General features: G+C 46.3%; 2 protein-coding genes across 6 annotated transcripts in view; one reads left to right on the top strand and one right to left on the bottom strand.

Annotated features, from left to right (window-relative positions):
• Positions 1-4,696: 4,696 nt before the first annotated feature.
• Positions 4,697-7,967, bottom strand: TMEM186 (transmembrane protein 186). The gene is made up of 2 exons (XM_030883916.2): positions 7,930-7,967; positions 4,697-6,879 (listed from the first exon to the last, which is right to left on the bottom strand). The coding sequence occupies exons 1-2, from the start codon at positions 7,930-7,932 to the stop codon at positions 6,244-6,246; spliced, it is 639 nt and encodes a 212-aa protein (XP_030739776.1). The 5' UTR covers positions 7,933-7,967; the 3' UTR covers positions 4,697-6,243.
• Positions 7,968-8,082: 115 nt separating this feature from the next.
• The window catches only part of PMM2 (phosphomannomutase 2), a 26,504-nt gene continuing 14,303 nt past the window's right edge, over positions 8,083-20,283 (top strand). For 4 of the 5 annotated variants that reach the window (XR_009559001.1, XR_009559000.1, XR_009559003.2 and 1 more), the window contains exons 1-7: positions 8,083-8,264; positions 13,091-13,202; positions 15,036-15,112; positions 15,794-15,885; positions 18,520-18,619; positions 18,730-18,805; positions 20,091-20,206. Coding sequence is in view for 2 of the 5 variants with exons in the window: in XM_060284642.1 (XP_060140625.1) it covers positions 8,199-8,264; positions 13,091-13,202; positions 15,036-15,112; positions 15,794-15,885; positions 18,520-18,619; positions 18,730-18,805; positions 20,091-20,206 (639 nt within the window). In the remaining 3 variants the exon portion in view is untranslated. The remainder of the gene's footprint in view (positions 8,265-13,090; positions 13,203-15,035; positions 15,113-15,793; positions 15,886-18,519; positions 18,620-18,729; positions 18,806-20,090; positions 20,207-20,283) is intronic. The other variant, XM_030883917.3, reaches the window with a different exon arrangement.

The following is a 20,283-nucleotide window of genomic DNA, read 5'->3' as shown; positions in this document are numbered from 1 at the left end:
TTGACCCTGCCTGATTAACCCTCATCAGGCATGATTTTATAGTTGAATGAATGCTGCAGGATCAAAACAGGGCCATAAAAGTTGGACTCTGCCCAGGTTTCAAAGGGACCCGGTGGCTTTCCATCTGGGGACTCACAAGACCTGAATTCTTACAGCAGCCAAGGGCAAGCTCCTAGTTATTTGGCTAACTCACCCCAGGCTGGCCCCCTGCAAGCAGCTAAGCCCATCAAATCTGTTCTGGGAAGTACATTAAACATTTTTATTTATGATGGGCTGGGGGTGGGATATCTGTGCCTATGACCAGGTAAGGCTCAGTTCTGGTAACCGGTGTAGGAAGGACAACGGTTCCCAGCCATGCACACTGTGAATGTCCCCAGTTGGAGCAGACCTCACCATGGTCTGGAGGACTACCTGTCTCAGCTCAAGCTGCTCTAACAGAATATCAGAGATGGGGCAGCATAAACAGCCAACATTTATTTCTCACTGTTCCGGAGGCTGGAAGTCCAGGGTTGGGTCCTTGGTGAGGGTCTCTTCCTGCTTGTGTCCTCACATGGCACTGATTCCATCGTGGGGGCCCCACCCTCATGACCTCATCTGACTCCAATCACCTCCCAAAAGCCCCATCTCCAAACACTATCACATGGGGGGCTATGGTTCAACATATGAATTTTAGGAGGGGATACAAACATTCAGTCCCTAGCAACTACCATGTGAAAATGGACGTGCTACAGGTCACCCCATTTCCTGCATCTAAATAATACACAGCCCAGGGCAGGTGGGGTGCCCAAAGTCCAGATGGTTCTCAGCAGATGGGAATGAAAACCAGTCTATAAAATACAGACACGGTTGTATCACTAATGCTTTTAATGACTGTTTCCTACTGTCCACCCAGCTTCCAAGTCCAGAATGGAGATTCATGGTTGAGAAACTTTTCTCTTTACCTCGAAAGCTGGCAGGAGGGGGAAAGGATGGCAAAAGAGATTGTGTTTAGTACAGCATTTTACTTCATTTGTTAAGATGGATGACATGATCATTACGGAAATTTTAAACAATACTAGAAGGCCATAAAGTTCAAAGTAGACGTTTTCCCTCTGTCTCATCCACCTGAATCTTCTCCCCAGAATTAACCACTGTGAAAAATTTGGAATGCGTTTTTTTAAATCACAAATAGGATCATACAGAACTATATTGTTCTCTGATTTGCTTTTTCCACCTAACACTACCCCATGATTATCCTGTCACATCAGCAGATATGGTTCAACCTCACTCTTTTTAAGGGCATGTAATATTCCATAGCTTATTTAACTGTGTTGCCTACTAATGGCAACTTAGTTTACTTCCTGTTGTTGTTGTGTGTTTGTTTCACTATTAGAAACATTCAGTGAACATCCTCATATACATGCTTGAGTATTTCTATTAGATGATTATTTTGGAACTGTTTTCCAAGGGGGAAATCACCAATATAACCACACACCACCTGAATCTAAAGACCGTTTCCATTTTCTGAGAAGCTGCTTGGCCATCAGAGAGGCATGGCTCTTGGGAAGGCCCAATCCCACACAATGATTCTCAAAACCTGGGGTGCCTTGGAATTACCTGGGAAGCATCAAAATACAGATACCCAGCTTCTGCCCAACCAGAATCTGCAGGGTTGAGCACAGGCGAGTTTTGTTGTTTTTGTTGTTGCTGATCTGGAGCAAGGGAACTGGGTACTACTGCCCTGCTGGTGCACTGCAGAAACCCTAAACTGTTTCCCTTGTCACATGCAATTTTAGCTTGGAAATAAAGGGATAGAATAATGCATTTGCTCTGTGTGCCCTCTGCTGGCATGAGCAAACCACACATCCCAGTGGAGGCTCTTTTGTGCCAGAGCCGGTGAGAACTGGGGCTGTCACCTCCCACTGAACTGACACTTCTGGGCAGTAATTGTCAAATCAGGCTACGCATGAGAATCCCCTCTAGGGAAACTGGTCATGGGCCTGGGCAACAGTATTTTTTAAGAGGTGTCCAGGAGATTCTACACACGGAGCCCAGGCGGACAACCTATTCTGTAGGAAAAAAAAAAAAAAATTGGCCCAGGGACACAGAGGCATGTGTCATTCTGGTGTTGTCCACCCTGGTCATCTATTTCAGAAATTCCCAGCATGGCTGCATAGCAGAATTAGCCTCAAGCTTGACAAAAAGACCGATTCTGGGGATCCACCCCAGACATAATCAGAATCTCCAGGGGGTGAAGCTCACTCAGGTAAGTGCTTACAGGTAGCCCAACAGGCCTACTTAACTTTTGGTTTTAATAAGTCAAGGTCAGATCATTAATCCCTCTTAAGACATTTTATAGGCACAGACTGTGTCTTTGGGAGAAGAGGTTCACAGGAACTGAAGTCACTGACAAGCAGGTGAGGGAAAGGTAGGGAAGGGAACCAGCAGCTCTAAAGATTATATAATCGAGTCTTCTATATAATTGAATCCTCAGTACAACTTCTTGAGGATAAATAGTAACACCCCTGTTATACAGAGAGAGAAACTGGAGACAGACAGATAGACACTTCTATGTAGATACCTAGGGAGAAAGGCTTTTAGGCAGAGGAACTGTCAGTGCAAAGGCCCTGAGGCTGCGGGGTCCTTGATTATTGGAGGAAGAGCAAGGGAAATATAGCTAACTGAAGTGGTAAATGCAGAGTTGTGGATGAGAAGAAAGCTGGGGGTAGGGGCGGGGCCAGGCCATGCTGGGCCCTGTAGGTCACAGTAAGGACTTCAGCTTCTACAGCACTGATGTGATTCTCTTTTTTAAAAGGATCACTTTGGCAGGACTTCCCTGGTGGTCCAGTGGTTAAGACTCCGTGCTTCCACTGTAGGGGGCATGGGTTCGATCCCTGGTCAGGGAACTAAGATCCTGCAAGCCACAAGGTGTGGCAGGAGGGAAGGAGGGAAGAAAGAAAGGAAGGATCACTTCGGCTGCTGCGAGAACAGATTCTAGAAGGGCAAGGATGGAAGCAGCAGGTTGCAATAATCAGAGGCTATGAGGGCAGCTTGGATCGAAATGGCAGGGCTGGAGCAGGTGACAGCAGTCAGGTTCTGGTTGTATTTTTAGAGTAAAGTCGGTATAAAATTAAGTCAGTGGAACCACATGCCATTTACCCTAAGAGCCGGCACTTCTAAGTGGGTCTGCGGCTCTCTGGGAACCCCCAGGCCCACAACCGGGCTCTCGGTCACACCGTCCACGGCACGCACAGCCCCTCTATCTAGACAGACCCTGCAGATATACCCCAGCTGACAATGGGAGCCCAGCATTCCCAAATATCTGAGGGACATGGTCACACACTCCCCAGACCGTTGCCTTCAACTGGCTGGAATTAACACACGATGGGAATTTAACAGAGGTAATGACAAATCCATAAGTCTATGCCCTTTCATTTGCATCTTTAATTAAAAACAAATACAAATTAAAAGCTGTTTCCTCTTGTTCTTAAGAGCTCCCAAGCTTTCTTTCACTGATCTTCGAAGGCTCCCCACAGTGATTTGGATCAAATTCAGGGTCCTCCCCTTAGCAAAGGCACCCACCCCACTCCTGTCCAGGGCAGAAACGCACGCTTGTGTCCCCTCAGCCTGAACAAGCAGTGCTCATGTCCATCTCCTCCACACACCTGGGGTCCCCAGGCCTCACCCCCTCAGGCCACCCCACTCTTCTCTCTCCTCGCACTTTCCCCCATTTTATTCATTTATTGGCTGTGTCGGGTCTTGGTTGCAGCATGTGGGATCTTTTGTTGCGGGGCACGGGCTTAGTTGCCCCGTGGCATGTGGGATCTTACCCTGTCCAGGGATCAAACCCGTGTCCCCTGCATTGGCAGGCGGATTCTTAACCACTGGACCACCAGGGAAGTCCCTCCCCATTTCTAATTATACACATGCACTTAGCATCTGCCCTCCCTCCCCACCAAGATGCTGTCAGTCCAAAGGCCAAATCCTCCCCTTTTATGAACCGTGGTGCCTTCAGCACCCAGCGGAAGAGGTCTGGGATGACTGGCTGATTTGGAAGCCTGCAGGGACAAACTGCCTTGAATTACATGCTTTACTTGCTTCTGTGAAATGCAATAAATTGAGAAGACCTAAAAACTTCTTTCATGTTATCGTCATTATAAAGTCACTTTTCTCAAAATGCCATTTGCAGTCTACACAAAGGGAAGATAACTCTCCATATAGCTGGCATTTATCACATTCTTTATAGCACTGAAAAAATGGAGATCATTTAAACAAGAAAGGTTATAGAACCAGCTACAACCACTCAGTGGAATATTTTGCAATTACTGATTTTTTTTTGCATAAAAAGTATTTAAATGAAAAAAAATCAAATAATCGGGGCCTTTTGTTTTTATCTATTTGTAAGGTATGCTGCCCATTTTTTCCAACTTTATTGAGATATAACTGACATACAATATGGTATTAGTTTAAGGTATGCAACATGATTTATATATGTATATACTGCAAAATGATTACCACAGTAAGTTAACATCCAGCATCTCACATAGTCACAAGGTTTCTTCCTCGTGACTGAATATTTTAAATGAATGTTTATAACTGACGTAGTCCTATGTTATAACATGAAGCAAAAAAAAAGCCAATTTCAGATACAGGATAACATCTATGTTTTAAGTAAATACTGAAAGCACAGTGAGATACACACCCATTAGGATGGCTATTATATATAAAAAAAAAAAGATGTGGATAAATTGGAACTCTGATGCATTGCTGGTGGGAATATAAAATGGTGTAGCCACTATGGAAAAGGTTGGCAGGTCCTCAAAAAGTTAAACTTAGAATTACCGTATGACCCAGTAATTCCACTTCTCAGAAAATACCCCAAAAAATTGAAAGCAGAAACTCAGATGTTTGTACACCAATGTTCACAGCAGCATTACTCACAACAGCCAAAAGGTGGAGACAATCAAAATGTTCATCGAAAGATTAATGGATAAACAAAATGTGCTATATACATATTATTCCGCCATAAAAAAGGAATGAAGTTCCGATACCTGCTACAACATGGGTAAACCTTGCAAAATTACGCCAAGTGAAAGAAGCCAGACATAAAAGGCCACACAGCGGATGATTCCATTTACATGAAATATCCACAACAGGCAACTCCATAGACACAGAAAGCAGATTAGTGGTTGCCAAGGGCTGGAGAAACGGGGTGTTGGGGAGTTACTATTTAATGGGTGCAGAGCTTCTGGTTGGGATAACGAAAAAGTTCTGGAAATGGAGAGAAGTCATGGTTGCAAAACACTAAATATACTTAATGCCACTTAGTGTACACTTAAAATGATTAAAAGGATAAATTTATGTTTATATTTTACTACGATTTGAAAATAAAAAAAGACTGGAAGGTCACAAAACAAAATTTAGTTATTGACTTCTGAGTGGTAGAATTAAAGATCATGACTTCTTTCCTCTTTGTTACAAATTATACAATAAGCATATTGCTAATTACGGGGGACATTACATATAACTGGCTTTATTTGATAAAGTATCACACCAGCATATAGTTCATCTGACTTTATCACACTGCAAAGCCTTCTGATGTGAGAGCCCCTAGACCGCTGGGCGGTGAACTTGCTCGGATTACAACCTTGCCCCAGTGGCTGTGCAGCTACCGCGCTGGCAGGATGAACGACCCAGCTCTAGGCTTCATCCTGGTCCCCCCGCCGCCGGGTCCACAAGGGGGCGCAGCACAGGGCTGGTGAAATCCCTACCCATTGCCTGGAAGCCTTTTGCGGCGCCATCACCTCTGAACTAACAATGACATTTATTGTTTATTCTCACACCCATCCCAGGAGACAGGGAGGATTTTTCCACTTTAAGATGTGAAAACCAAGGTTCTGAGAGACTTGATAACCTGCCCCAGGACAGGGATTTGGAAACGGACAGACCCAAGTCTTCTGGCTCCCGCCCCCCACCTCTCTCTTTGGTTTCACAGCAGTGTAATTGTTCGAGAGAGCTTGGCATCGCTTCCTCCAAGGACTGGCTCTTAACAGAAACTTCTGGCCATTATCTGAATGTCACACACAAGTGCAGTTAAGAATCTGCACTCAGGGCCTCCTTCTAAACCCAGTTACTTCTATCTCATGAATTTCCTTATCCCAAAAGACAAGTTCCCAGGGGCCCCGGCAAAGTCTCCAGCTGCCCGACCCCCTCCTTCAGCCCCGCCCACACCCTCAGGCTGCCTGCAGGAGGCCCCCTGTCCGTTCACTTGAACTTGTCCAGCATCCCAAACACCTGTGTGAAACGCTCTCGGTCCAGGATGCGTCCGTAGCGCAGGGTGAGGTAGAAGGTCTGTTTCCCACTGTACTGCTGGATCCGCACGAACAGCTCCTGAGGCCGATCCTGGCTTTCCGTCATGGGGATCACGTCGGCCACAGGGCAGTATGTCTCCTGTCGCCGGCCCCAGAAGGTCAGGTGGGCCACCCGCAGCATGGTGCCCGACTCATTCACGTACAGGATGCCCACCAGCCTCCGGAAGAAATGGCTCATCCAGCACAACATGGCCAGGGCAAAGCCAGCGATCCCGCCCGCCAGGCACAGGGAGTTGAAGGTCATGAGGCCCTGGGAGTACCAGTAGAGGCTAGGCGGCAGGGCCACCACCGTCAGGGCCGTCTGTGCCACCTTCAGCCGAGACAAGTACCCGAAAGACCTGATGGCATCAAACCGGTACACCATCTGAAATGTCTCCGTCTCTGTGCCGGGTGGTTTCTCCTTGGAGGTTGGTGGCCTGCTTCCCACCCACCTCCTAGGATCCCGCCCACTGCAGTACCACAGCCCATGGAGAGGCCTTCCCCATGCAGCTGGCCCTGGCGACCGCGGCACAGCTCGGAGGAAGGCGGCCTGAAAGGGAGACAGGGAGACCATTTCTCTCATGGAACTCAACCATGCTAATCACACAAGGAACAGCTGCAAAGCATCTTACACGGAGGTTCCCACCAATCCTGTGAGGCCGGCATCGCTGCCAGAGATGGAAAGAAAGGTAAAGCCAGATGCTTTACCTCACGTGATCTTCACAAAAGCCGTTTGCGATGGGAACCACTACTTCTACTTTACCACGCAGAAAATTAAGCCCAGAGAAAGTAAGAAATTTACCCAAAGACACACAGCCAGTGAGTGGGGCAGAGTCTGACTTTTAAACCGGTCCTCTTTCCTCCAGACAGCTCAAGTAGGTATAGGAAAGGAGGCGCAGCCTTCATTCATTCAACAAATACCTTGAGAGGGCCAACTCTGGGCTGGCACTGGATCCACAGCGTGTGTGACAATTCCCCAAGCAGGAAACTCAATCAATGTCCCAGTGGGGAACAAATCCGCAAGACATTCATCATAATAACTACCCAATTCTCGGTCAGGTTTAAAGCGTCATCTTGGGGTCGGAAGGGAAACACTGTTTACTTGACCTAAATTGAGGGATGGGGTAGAACGGAGGAGGAGGGAGGCGTCAAACCGCAGCACAAGGGTTTTATGAGATGCACAGTTCCACACCTCGAATAGTGCAGTGAAAGATACTTTGGGCGGTGAAGTCAGATCTGGGTTCCAATCCCGACTCCTACAGTCACCAGCTGTGGATCTTTGGGCAAATTACTCCACCTCTCTGGACCCCAGTTTCTTCATCTTTCTAAATGGGGATCGAAAATATACTGAATGTGATGATGGTTTTAAAGCCTTCAAATGCACTTGATGCTCGGCGAGTGCTCAGTGAGTTTTAGTTATCGCCGTTGCTGGCCCACGTGACCTGAGCGCAGAGGAGATTGGGGAATAACAAATCGGAACCCACGTCCCTCCCACGGATTCTCCGAATCAGAACCCCAGGTGTCTGCAGGCCTGCCCCAGGCCTGCCCCCGACCCACAAAACACGTCACCTCCCTTACTTCCCACCACCCGCCTTCTTACCATGACTCCAAGGCCGGCTGCCGGAAGTGAATCCCTCCTACTCCCGGAACCGCTAAGAGCGCGTGTTCGGCCCTAATAGGACAGCGTAGAGGAGCATTGCATTCTGGGATCTGTAGTCCAGAGAGAACAGCTAGCGCTAATCCGAGGCATTATGGGAGTGGATTCGCCTCCTCCCGGCGTGCCCTGCGGCAGGGGGGCTGGTCCCGGAAGTTCCGAGACGGATTCCAGGTGCCAGCGAATCCTGTAAGGTACGCGTGGAAACTGGGGTCATGGCGGCGCACGGCCCAGCGCTCTGCCTCTTCGACGTGGACGGGACCCTGACGGCCCCGCGGCAGGTAAGCGGCGTCCGGCGGGCTTGCGGCAGCCGGTGCAGAGCCCCCTGCTGCTCCCAGACGGGGCTAAGGACCGCCTATCTCCCCTGAAGGGAGCGAACTCTACTCTGGGTTCCTGGAGGAATGAGATGGAAGCTCCCACCAGCTCTTCAAGACCTCAGGGTGCTCGAAGAGATGGGACAGGCCGGAAAACTCTAGAGAGCAAGAAACTTGGGTTGGAAAACGCAGTTCTGGACTCTCACCTCCAGCCCCGGATTTGAACCCCAGCTCTGCCCCTTAACCAGCTTGTGTGCCCTCCTCAGACCTATGACGTATGGTCTCTGCCTGTAGCCTGATGTGAAAGACACAGGTTTCCAGGTCAAACGGACCTGGTAGAGTCTGAGCTTTACCTCCTGACAACTGTGTGACCCTGAGCAAAGTCATTTAACCTCAGAGCCTCAGCATCTATGGCATTAAGTGGGGATAGGACCTGTTGCATGTGGTGTTTGTGGGTGTCGAATGAAATCATATAAGTTCATGAAAGTATCTTGCATACGGTAGACTGGGTTCAATAATATTCAGTTAATATCAGCGACCGCCACCACTCGCTTCTCCAGCCCTGCAGTGGAGTGGGGTGATGGAGGAGACCTAGATTGCTGCAGGCTGCCTGCTGAGAACCTCCTTGGACTCCTAGAAACTTCTCATTTCCAGATTTTGTTGCCGTAGGCACGGATATATTTCAGTTAAGATTAACATTTGTGATCTTTGCCCACTCTGACCTCCCCCTTGCACAGATTAGTCACTGAACACCAGCCATTTGAACTTGAGACTTGGCCCAAGTAGCCTCACTGTCTTCAAGTTCTAGCTCTACCCTGCTTAGTTTGGGCCAGGTGAAAGCAGTGGTATGTGTGCTCCAGAATTCACAACGAATGTCTGTGACCTTAGCTGTCCCTATCATTTTACCTTTCTGAGCCACAGGTGCTATGTATCTAGTGATGATGCTCAATTGCAAGTTCTCCAGAGGCCCTTTTTGATTCTGAGGTTCAGTGATCCATGCACACCTGTAGGTTGTTAATTAGCGCCTAGTGGTCTGGAGCCAATGTCAGCAATTCATTGTTTGTAAAAGGCCAGATAGCAAATACGTTTGTGTTTGCCGACCATATGGTCTGTAGTAACTACTCAACTTTAATGCAAAAGCAACCATAGACCTTATGTAGACATAGCATAGCTGCGTTCCAGTAAAACTGCTCTCAATTTGGCCCATTGGCTGTAATGGCCTTGGATTTACATTCCAAGCCTTTTTACACAGTATCATTAGACCCTTTTAACCTTTCTCCCTCTTTCATCCCTGGTAGGATAGTTGTTATTTCCATTTTAAATAAGGAAACAGACTCAGTGGAACCATGACCTTGATTTCACACAAGAGATCTGGTACAAGTCTCTGGGCCTCAGGGCATCGTTATTTGCTAAGTTTGCCATTTTCTGCTACTGCTCCAAGGTGGAGGCTGTTGTGTTACTAGGTGTGTCATTCAGGAACGTGCTTCTGATTCCCAGAAGGTACCAGGATATATAAGCATAAAGTATGAAATAGCAGCGAGACCAGGCAACCCGCAGTGTTCTCCCTTAAAACATTTGAAACGTGATATTCTTTGGCGAATGTAAGTAAATTTTTACACTCAAAAAATAATCTAATTGTAAAGAGAATTGTTTCAGGGCTTTCCTGGTGGCACAGTGGTTAAGAATCTGCCTGCCAGTGCAGGGGACATGGGTTCGAGCCCTGGTCCAGGAAGTTCCCACATGCCACGGAGCAACTAAGCCCGTGCGCCACAGCTGCTGAGCCCGCGTGCCGCAACTACTGAAGCCCGTGCGCCTAGAGCCCATGCTCCGCAACAAGAGAAGCCACCGCAATGAGAAGCCCGCACACCGCAATGAAGAGTAGCCCTGCTCGCCGCAACTAGACAGAGCCTGTGTGCAGCAACAAAGACACGACACAGCTAAAAAAATAAATTAAATAAATAAATTTTAAAAATAAAAAAAAATAGAATTGTTTCTGTGTGCTGGGTGCTCAAGGTTAAAAAATAAAGCTATTTTAAAAATAAAAACTAAAAACTATTTTAGCAACAGATCTGTTCATTGTACAACCTTTCCCTTCCTCAGTACTCGCATTCTCAAACATTGATAAGCACAAGACAATCCGAAAGCAGTCAAATGGGTTATCTTTTCCTGCAGCTGCTGAAATAGTATATGACCTAAACAGGTAAAATCTAATTAGAGTGGAGTCCAGAGCTTTGCACATTTTAGTGTTTTAGTAGAATTTTGCTGTTCTGAGTACTTTCCTAAGAAATGCCATTGCATCTAAAAGCAGTTGAGACTTAGAACTAGGATATAAACCTGGGTGAATTGTTTTCCAACTTCCTATCATGAAAATTTTCAAACGTACAGAATCGCTGGAAAAGTATAGTACCCAAAACATCCATATTCCCACCACTTAAATTCAACAGTGATTGATATTAACTTTCTCTCTTTTTTTAATCTTTTCTGTGCCACTTCCTAAGCTGTAGTCATAATGGTACTTCACCCCTAAATGTTCGCACCTGCAGCTCTTGAGGACAAGGACATATGTCGTAACCAAAGTACCGTCATCATACTTAAGGAAACTATCACCAATTCCCTAATATTATTTTATACCCTGGTCCAGGGGTCAGCAAACTTTTTTCTGTAAAAAGCCAGATAGTAAATGGTTGGGGCTCGCAGGCCATATGGTCTCTGTCACAGCTACTCACATCTATAGTTGTGGCCACAGACACCTCGGAAATGAATGGATATATGGCTGTGTTCCAGTCATTCTACAAAAACAAGCAGCATGCTGGATCTGGCCCACAGGCCCTATTTTCTAACTCTTCCTCTGCTCCACTCAGTTTTCCTTAATTGTCCCAAAAAAGTCTTTTATAATTTTTTTTTTAATTTTTCAGAAGGTGAACTTTTAACATTTTTTCACCTTAATTCCAAGCTTTTGGCTCTTTCTCTGGGATGATTTAGAATTCCTTGAAATTATCAGCACAAGAGTTATTTAGAAACATTATGACAATTTGGCTGTGTGGTTATTTTGCTCCAAATCTCTCCTGCGGTGTGGGGTAGTTTAGATGCTCTATTGTGGTCACGAGCAGCTAGGTCTTATTTCCTGTCAAAAAGTATTTGCTGCCATCTGGAAGCGAAAAGGTGTCTCTGACCAATGCAAGTTGCAGAGCACGTCTGATAGCTGGACAGCAATACCATTTAACTCATCAATGTGCACAAGGGTCAAGAGAAAATAAATTGTGCCCTTAGGCTTCTGTTTGAAGGTGGAAGTATTGCGTTTGTGTTGCATTTTTAATATTTTGCAATCATGGGAATCTTCCCCACTTGCATTCTGACGTCGGCTCTGAGTAAAGCAGTTGTGGGGACTCTGGGACCCATTTTCACAATCCCTGACTCAGAGGCCACTAGATTTTGTCTATTAGGTCAAGATTCCACCGGAAGATGTAGAAAAGATTGCACTCTGATGTAAGCCCTTCTGTACAATTTTATTTTATTAATCATATGCATGTATTAATCGAAAAAAATTTTTTTTAAGAAAAGGACAAGGGCTTCCCTGGTAGCGCAGTGGTTGGGAGTCCGCCTTCCAATGCAGGGGACACGGGTTCGTGCCACGGAGCAGCTGGGCCTGTGAGCCATGGCCGCTGAGCCTGCGCGTCCAGAGCCTGTGCTCCACAGTGGGAGAGGCCACAGCAGTGAGAGGCCCGCGTACCAAAAAAAAAAAAAAAGAAAGAAAAGGAGAAGATTGAATTCTGGATGTTTTTGTACTGAAGTTGAGTTAAGTGGGTTTTTTGTTTTTAATTTCTGGTAACTTTATTTGTGTAGATATTCCATGTAAGTGTACAATTAAGATTGCTAAAAGTAATGAAATAAAAGTTTAAAAACTTCATTGTGATTTGCTTGAACACAGGGATATCTTTTCATGTCAGTTTAAAATTTCTTTTGAATGGGCACACGGTTTGGAATTTAACTAGCATAAAATTATACCACTGAGACCACTATTTATTTTTTCTTAACATTTATTTATTTATTTTGGCCGCACTGGGTCTTAGTTGCCGCATGCGGACTCTTAGTTGCAGCATGCAGGATCCAATTCCCCGACCAGGGATGGAACACAGGCCCCCTGCATTGGGAGCGCAGAGTCTTACCCACTGGACCACCAGGGAAGTCTTGAGACCACTATTTATAGACAGAGCTTTTCTTTCAGGAGAGACTGAAAAATCTAGTGGTCTTACTCTAAGGCTTTTTGTTTGTTTATATAATTATAATAAATCAACTCTCAACTTCCTCTTTAATCTCATTATGTTATTTTGTTTTAATCAACTTAAATCCATAAATGGAGCACAGTGTGGCATTTGAAAGGACTGGGGTAGGTCTACATGCATTGTGGAAAAATCACAACTTAGTGCTGAGAAAGCAAGTCATTGCACAAGATGTGGAATGAGTCCACTTGTGTTTCAAAAAGCACCTATTTATATATGTGCATATAGACAAGTGTATATATAAATGCACAGAGAAAAGGCTAGAGCAGTACATAACAGCTGTTAATATATTTCTTGTGTGTTTTAAACTAGGTAAAAATAAGTAAAATTTAACAAGTTTTTTTCCGATAAAAAAGTTGATGGCCCAAAAGCACGACTAAATAGTTGGTCTTATCTGTAGACCTAGAAACCAAACTGGCAGTTATAAAAATAAGGGTTATATCACTCTTGGGATTTTAGTCTCCCGATTACTTCGTGACTCTTGACTGTTGTGTTTTTCTTTTTGAAATGCAGAAAATTACCAAAGACATGGATTGCTTTCTACAAAAACTGAGGCAGAAGATCAAAGTTGGAGTCGTAGGCGGGTCGGACTTTGAGAAAGTACAGGAGCAACTGGGAAACGATGGTAAACTCCACATTGCTGGCTACATTTTGGTAAAAGGTCAACTTCTCATGAGGACGTTGGGACCTGTTGCCATTTAGTATCACAGGAGCCCCGAGCCCTCATCCCCGTGTGGCAGGCTTCAGGCTTCCTGCTTCCTTGTTTGGGGAAACATTTTCTCTGCCTTTATTTTTCCTCTGTTTTTAGTCCTATAAATAAATTTCTGGAGTTGCTAGTGGAACAATTGGTACTCGGATACATGGACAGATTCACCTAGAAAGATGGGTGTCTGTTTCTCGGCCTGCAGTCCTTCCTGTTGGTCCCCATTAACTGCCCTCCTGGCCTCAGTTCGGGCCCCATCTCCTGACGTCCTTCTCACCCAGGTGTTGAGGGGTGCTCCGGGTCTTCATGCCTCCCTCTGTTGCCCTATCGCAGTGTTCCCCAGAGTTCCCTAGTCGGGAGGCACCCAGGCTCCTCCCCACCTAGTGAACCAGAATCTCAAGCCCAGGACCCCAGGAAGGTGGAGATTCTTACGTGCCCCTTCACTGGAGATTCTGAAGGGCATGGGTCTGTAGGGCATGGGAATCATACTTTAGCAACTACCCTCAAAGAGAGTCTAGTGCTGTGGGTGCAGCGCTCTGATTATTGGAAACTGTCTGGTTATGTTTGGCTGGAAGACCAGTGCTATGGATTATTCATCTCCACGGCCCCAGGCCTCCAGGGTGCCTGGCCTATAAGAAATAGCAGGTAGAGAGAGAGATGGATTGAGCATTCTTCTTGGCACTGTTGACGTTTTGGGCCAGTAATTCTCTATGTCCTGTGCACTGTAGGATGTTTAGCAGCATCCCTGGCCTCTGCTCACTTGATGCCAGTAGTGCTGCCACACCCAGTGTGACAACCAAAAATGTCTCCAGACACTGCCAGATGTCCCCAGGGGGCAAAATCACCCCCAGTTGAGAACCACTGTTCTAGATGTAATATCTTACAGTGCGAATCTGTGTGGGGTGTATTTATTGAACCAGTTACTGAAAGAGGGATCTGTGTAGTCCCTTTAAAACTCTCTGTTCTGGTTACACTTAATTTTCCTTGTAGGTGCTCTGTTTAGAAACGCTATAAACAACATAATGGGACACATTAAGACCCGGGGATCCTGTTACCTGGTCCCGATTGCCCTTTCTGCCTCTGGTCACGTAATTAACCACAGGCTCAGAGAGGTTTTGTCAGTGTAGCACAGCGTCTTACGTTTCAGAGAGTAAGAGTTGAAACTCCAGAATCAAAACAGTAGCGAGCCAGAAGAAAGTGGAAGACCCACCTGTATCAGAATCACCTGAGGAGCTCATTCAGATGGAGATGTGGGAGCCCCACCCAACACATAGTGCCTGGGAATCTGCATTTTGGCAAGCACCTAGAGTTTGAGGCTCCATTAAGATTTATGTGGGTGGTCTTCAAATGTGAATGAATATAAGAATCGCCTGAAGAGCTTTAAAAAACAAAATCTGATTCTTAACCTGGCCTCTGCAGATTCTGATTCAGAAACCTTGGGAGCAGAGCCTGGAATTCTGCAGATTTTCATCACTGCCCCAGTGATGCAGATTCACAGTGGGGTTTGGGAGCCATCGTTGAGGTGCCCACCGAGTCTCCAATCTGCAGCCTAATTGTCATCTTTTAAATTTATAATGAAGAGCCTTCTTAAAAAAGTTTTTAAGGAGCTTTTTTCTACCCTCCCGATCTGTTAAGATGAGATAGCCTTTCACAGTCATTACTGGAGTTTAGCATTTTTATTGGCGATTAATGTTAATCAAGAAATAGAAACACAGGGTCCAATTCATTGCATTCTCAATTTTGTTTTGTTGGCAGTGGTTGAAAAATATGATTATGTGTTTCCAGAAAATGGCTTGGTAGCATACAAAGATGGGAAACTCTTGTGCAAACAGGTAGGTTTGCAAGTATCCAAACTACTCTGTACTACTAGTGAAATGTTTTCTAAAAAGATATCTGATATTGAATGCCTCCAGGGAGTTATATCTGGGAGAAGAGTGGTAATGAATCTTCACCCTGTATTGTTTACATTTTGGATATTGAACCATGTGACTAGTACACATTCCAAATTGTTAACTAAATTTTTATAATTGTTTTTCAAGGTTACTTAATCTAATATTTCTATTATGGTAGCAAGGACTAGGGCAAGTTGTCTTGCTGCAAGCATTTCTAAGAGGTACCATGTAGCTCTTATTACCATTAAGATCCTTCTATTCAGACGTAAGAGGAAGCCAAAGTGGAACAAATATATTTTCTATCAGTGTCTGCAGATATTTTAATTGAATAAAAGGCAGCAGCAATAAACTCTTTGGGGCTTCCAGGAAGCACTTGAGAGATAATGAATACAAAAATCTTGAGTAATGAAGCAGAAAATGGTTTTGACTGAGGCCCTTTCTGGTTTGCCTAATGTTTTCAACCAGAGAAAAAGGGAGAAAAGGAGAAAGGCAGTGGGGTGTGTCCCCACCACTGCTTGGTGACCCTCCAGCCACAGAGGCTGAAGACCTGGGTTTGCTGGAAAGCCATTTTGAAAATGCCTCCCACTGTGTCAAGTTAACTCCAGTATTTTCTTTATCTAGAACATTCAAGGTCACCTGGGTGAGGCCCTAATCCAGGATTTAATCAACTACTGTCTGAGCTACATCGCGAAAATTAAACTCCCGAAGAAAAGGTGGGTTTGCTTTTAGCAAAGAAGCGCCACTGGAATATGGCTGATGCCGTCTGGTGGGTTGGAGCTAACTCAACTCCAAAGCCAGGTGCTTAGTAAGGGACCACTGGAAACCTTCTGTAAAGCCAGCGGTAGACCAATGATTACATAAATGATGGTGCGTCCACGTGACGGAAGTTGAAAACTATATGCTTTCAAAGGCTATCAGTTAAGGCACATGCCTGTGAAACAGCAGTGTGGGAAAAGCAGCATCAGCCCAGGCCCCAGCTCAGGAGTCTCAAACTGGAGGCCTTCGGGCCAAATCCCATGCAAAGCCAAGTTCAGTTGGCCCCTGGTGTTCAGTAAAATCTGCAGTAAGTGCTATCATTTAAAAGTCTGATTTCACACTTTAAAATACCTGGGTTTCCGGCTTCTGCAGCATCTGAAAACCCGGCAGCTCGATGCTCCCTCCTAGGTGGCAGCAGCCTGGCGGGCAGCGCTGCCCCCCTCCCCATCCCCCAGTCTTTCACGGGCCACTTGTCTCATTTTTCTGGCCTCGGTAGGCATTTGATTCGGGAACGTACCTCTTGTTCTGAATACTGTTACCTCAATTCCCATTTTTAAATAAAAACAACAGTAATGTGCACACATGCCCACAGTTAAAAGATTGGCAGAAAACGGACCATATGCTAATGGTGGTTGTTTCTTGGTAATGAGATTTCAGGTGGTTTCTTTGAAATACTTTTCATCTTCTCGGTTTTCTGCACTTAATGTGTAACACCCTAATGATTAGAGGATGAAACATTTCTTAAAGGGTGATTGGATTTCAAGACATGCTGGAGTTTCGAGAGTGCTCGAGACCTGTTTCCAGAATTTCCGAAACAGATGCCCCTGCTCGGCACCTCCTCTCAGAGGGCAGGGGCTTCCTTTTTCACATCTGTCCCAGGTAGGGGGATGGATGAGACAGGAGGGACCCGAAGTCCATCTTTCTGGCAGCTGGGAGACGGCCCGTGAGGGTTCCTTATACTGTGCTGTTGACTTTTACGTATATTAGAAATTCTCCATTGTAGAAAGTGAACATATAACGTACCCCAGGTCATTTCAGTCTTTACTTTGGGCTGAGCATTGAGGGAGGATAAAAAAAGGATAAGATACACTCCTGTCCTCCAAAGAAGATGTCATCTAGTGAGAGGGCCCAGCGTGCACAGCTGTGACTCCGAATTAGCCTGAGACACCCGGTGAATTCAGAAGGCAGAGCTGAGTTCCTCCTTGATCAGCGTTTACCCACATTGCTCGTGGGTCTAATGCTGTGTCCCACACACGCCAGGCAAGTGTAGTAAGACGTCACATCGTCCAGGTCTTCAGGGGGGAAGTGAATGCTTGATCATCCGCCTTAGTCCTGGTTTTTAGAACAGAAGCCTTTCTACAGTGCATCAGCCTCCCTCCCTGCCTTGGGCATGACCTCTTTTTCTGACAGTTTAGGACCCACAGGCCTAGTATCCCCCCTGGGAATGATCACCAGGGCCCCATACCCCAGTGTAGATGTAGAAGGTATAGGCGACAGGCTGGTCTGTACCGAGTCCAGGACAACCGGGACGGGGTGTTTGAAAAAGTGTCTTAGGTGCACATACGTTGTTGTATCGTTTGCCTCTTTCTCTGCAAGTTGAACACAGCAGGGGAAGGATCCAGTGATGGAGATGCCGCTATTTTTACTTTACTTGCTTCCCCGTTTTTTAGATAAACTGGTACTTTTCATTTCCGGAGCCCTTTCAGGGGGCCTCAGAGCAAGTGCCATTAACCCCTTTCTGAGCTCAGAGCAGAGCGGTGCCCAGGGTCCCTGGTAAGTGGCGGCTTTGGCGTGGAATCTGGTCCCAGCCCCACGCCTGGCGTGTGGCCTTGGAGTATTATTACTGAGGCTCACCTGGGGATCCTCAGCAGCTTTTCCTGTGTTGCTTTTCTTGGTAAAAATCAGCATTTCACTAGGTCACTTGCAAAGGTGTCTGGGACATATATTTTCAAATTCCTCAGGGAACTTGAAGAGCTAGCAATCATTTTCATAGCTCTTTGTTAACTATAACATTCTCTGTCAAGAGCAGCACCGTCCAGCAGAAATGTAATATGAGCCACATGTGCCGTTTTTTCCGCTTTCCGTGGCCATGTTTAAAAAAAATAAACAACGGAAAGGAATAGGTGAAATTAATTTTAATATGTTTTATTTAACTGACTATATCCAAACTATAGTCATTTCAAATATAGTCAGTATAAAGCATTGTCAATGATGGTTACACTCCTTTTTCATACGAAATCTGTGAACTCTGATCTCAGGTCAGACCAGCCACAGTTTTCAGGGCTCTCTAGCCACGTGAGGCTCGTGGCCACCACACGGCCCAGCACAGCACCGCCAAAGGCTGATCACACCCGCCTCTGCCATCGGAATCGCCCCACTTTTTTTTTTTGACCACACCTCGGCATGCGGGATCTTAATGCCCCGACCAGGGATCGAACCCATGCCCCCTGCAGTGGAAGTGCAGAGTCGTAGCCGCTGGACCGCCAGGGACGTCCCTGGAATTGGCTGGCTTTTTAGCCTGTCTGTCCATCTGTTGTGTTGCTCAAATAAATGATGTATCTCTGGGACCTCCGTCCCCTTTTCCTCCCCAGGGGTACTTTCATCGAATTCCGAAATGGGATGTTGAATGTGTCCCCCGTCGGAAGAAGCTGCAGCCAAGAAGAACGCATTGAGTTCTACGAACTGGATCAGGTGAGTCTTTATGAAATAGCCGGGTGTATGGACGTGTGGTGTGCATCTCTGCGGCCAAGAAAGTGTGCTTCTAATGCAGTGGACTATTGGTATCTTTTTGTTTTCCTCAGAAAGAAAGTATAAGACAGAAATTCGTGGAGGATCTGCGGAGAGAGTTTGCAGGGAAAGGCCTCACGTTTTCCATAGGTATCATGCATTCAAGCGGGCTTCAGGCTCTGGGAGCTGTTTGCTGGGAGGTGGTTGTGGGCCGGTGTGCTCTTGAACTTGGACGGTGACGAGTTTGCAGCTGGGCTGTCCGTGGCAGGAAACTGCCCTCCTGCCTGATCAGCGCTAGCCAGGACTCAGGTTAGGAGATGACTTCCACGCTGCTGGGTTTGGTTCTAAGTCCTCGCCCAGCAGGATTTTTCCTGCCTGCACTTCTCCTAGTCAAAAATAAGATTGCTTAATGAAGAGTGAGAACTTATCCCCACACCTTTGGGCAGAAGACAGCTAGCTCATGGGTGACTGTAGGAGAGAGGTGGGACAGGGCCTCTTAGATCAAGTAGACTGAATGTGTTCTGGAATCCTGTGATGTTCGAATGGCAAGGAACCTTCGAAGTCACTTGGGCTGGTTTTACAAATCAAGAAGCCGAGGCCCAGAAAGGGGAAGTCACTTGTCTAGGTTCACGAAATTTCTGTTCATAGTGACAGGCCAGCATGCGGCCGTTTCCAGTGTCTGATGCAGAGCTCTTCCTGCATCGCTGATGTCTCTGCCTCGCTTTTCGGTGGAATATGCCTGTCAAACGCTTTAAACAGACCGATTTCTGCTGTCAGTGCTGACAAGCCGTACTTACAGCCCTCTCCTTTCACCGGCTCAAATAAGCGTACGCTTGCCAGAAAACTGGAATTGCAGAGGGCCTCTGTGTAAAGGATGAATGGGTGTCTTGTTAAGTATCCTTGAACTGTGAGATGAACACCTTCCCTGACACAGCTCTGAAAGGGTTTTTGTTGCCCAAGAAAGCTGCCTGGCAATCCCCGTCCGTGGGGTTTTCATTTTCCTGCACGACGAGCTGGATGCATCCCGCTCCCAGGCCTCTCCGCCGAGCGCACAGTGCAGCTCCAGGGGAGCACGGCTGAAGGAAGCTGTTCGCAGCTCTTTCACCGGCCTGCTTTGGGCTTCGTTTAAGCGCGCTCTGCAGACCGCTCGGGTGCAAAGCCATTGTGGGTCTCACTCTGATGAATCAGCACTGTGTCTCTTTTTTAGACTTTAGATTTTTAGGTTTTAGGTGAAATCATGTTGGAGAAAAAAAAAGTCATGCAAGAATTGATTTCTAGAACCTACCCGTAAAGTATTGTAATTAGCAAACTGAGGTAATAAAAATCAACCTTGGCACTCCAGTTGCCGACAAGGTCAAAGGGCACATTTTCTTTCAGTGACATATCATTAGCCTCCTTTTCACCTTTAGCTTGTGTGTCTCCCTCCCCGCGGCAGGAGGTCAGATCAGCTTTGATGTCTTCCCTGATGGATGGGACAAGAGGTATTGCCTGGGACATGTGGAAAAGGACGGCTATGAGACCATTTATTTCTTTGGTGACAAAACCATGCCAGTAAGTATAGAAGTGTTTTTGCTGTTTCGTTGTTCAATTTGGGTTTGAAGAGGGGGAAAGCGGACAGACGGGCTTTT

This window comes from Globicephala melas, chromosome 15, assembly GCF_963455315.2.
Source record: "Globicephala melas chromosome 15, mGloMel1.2, whole genome shotgun sequence".
Classification (NCBI taxonomy): Eukaryota; Metazoa; Chordata; class Mammalia; order Artiodactyla; family Delphinidae; genus Globicephala; species Globicephala melas.
This window is presented reverse-complemented; position numbering and strand designations above follow the sequence as displayed.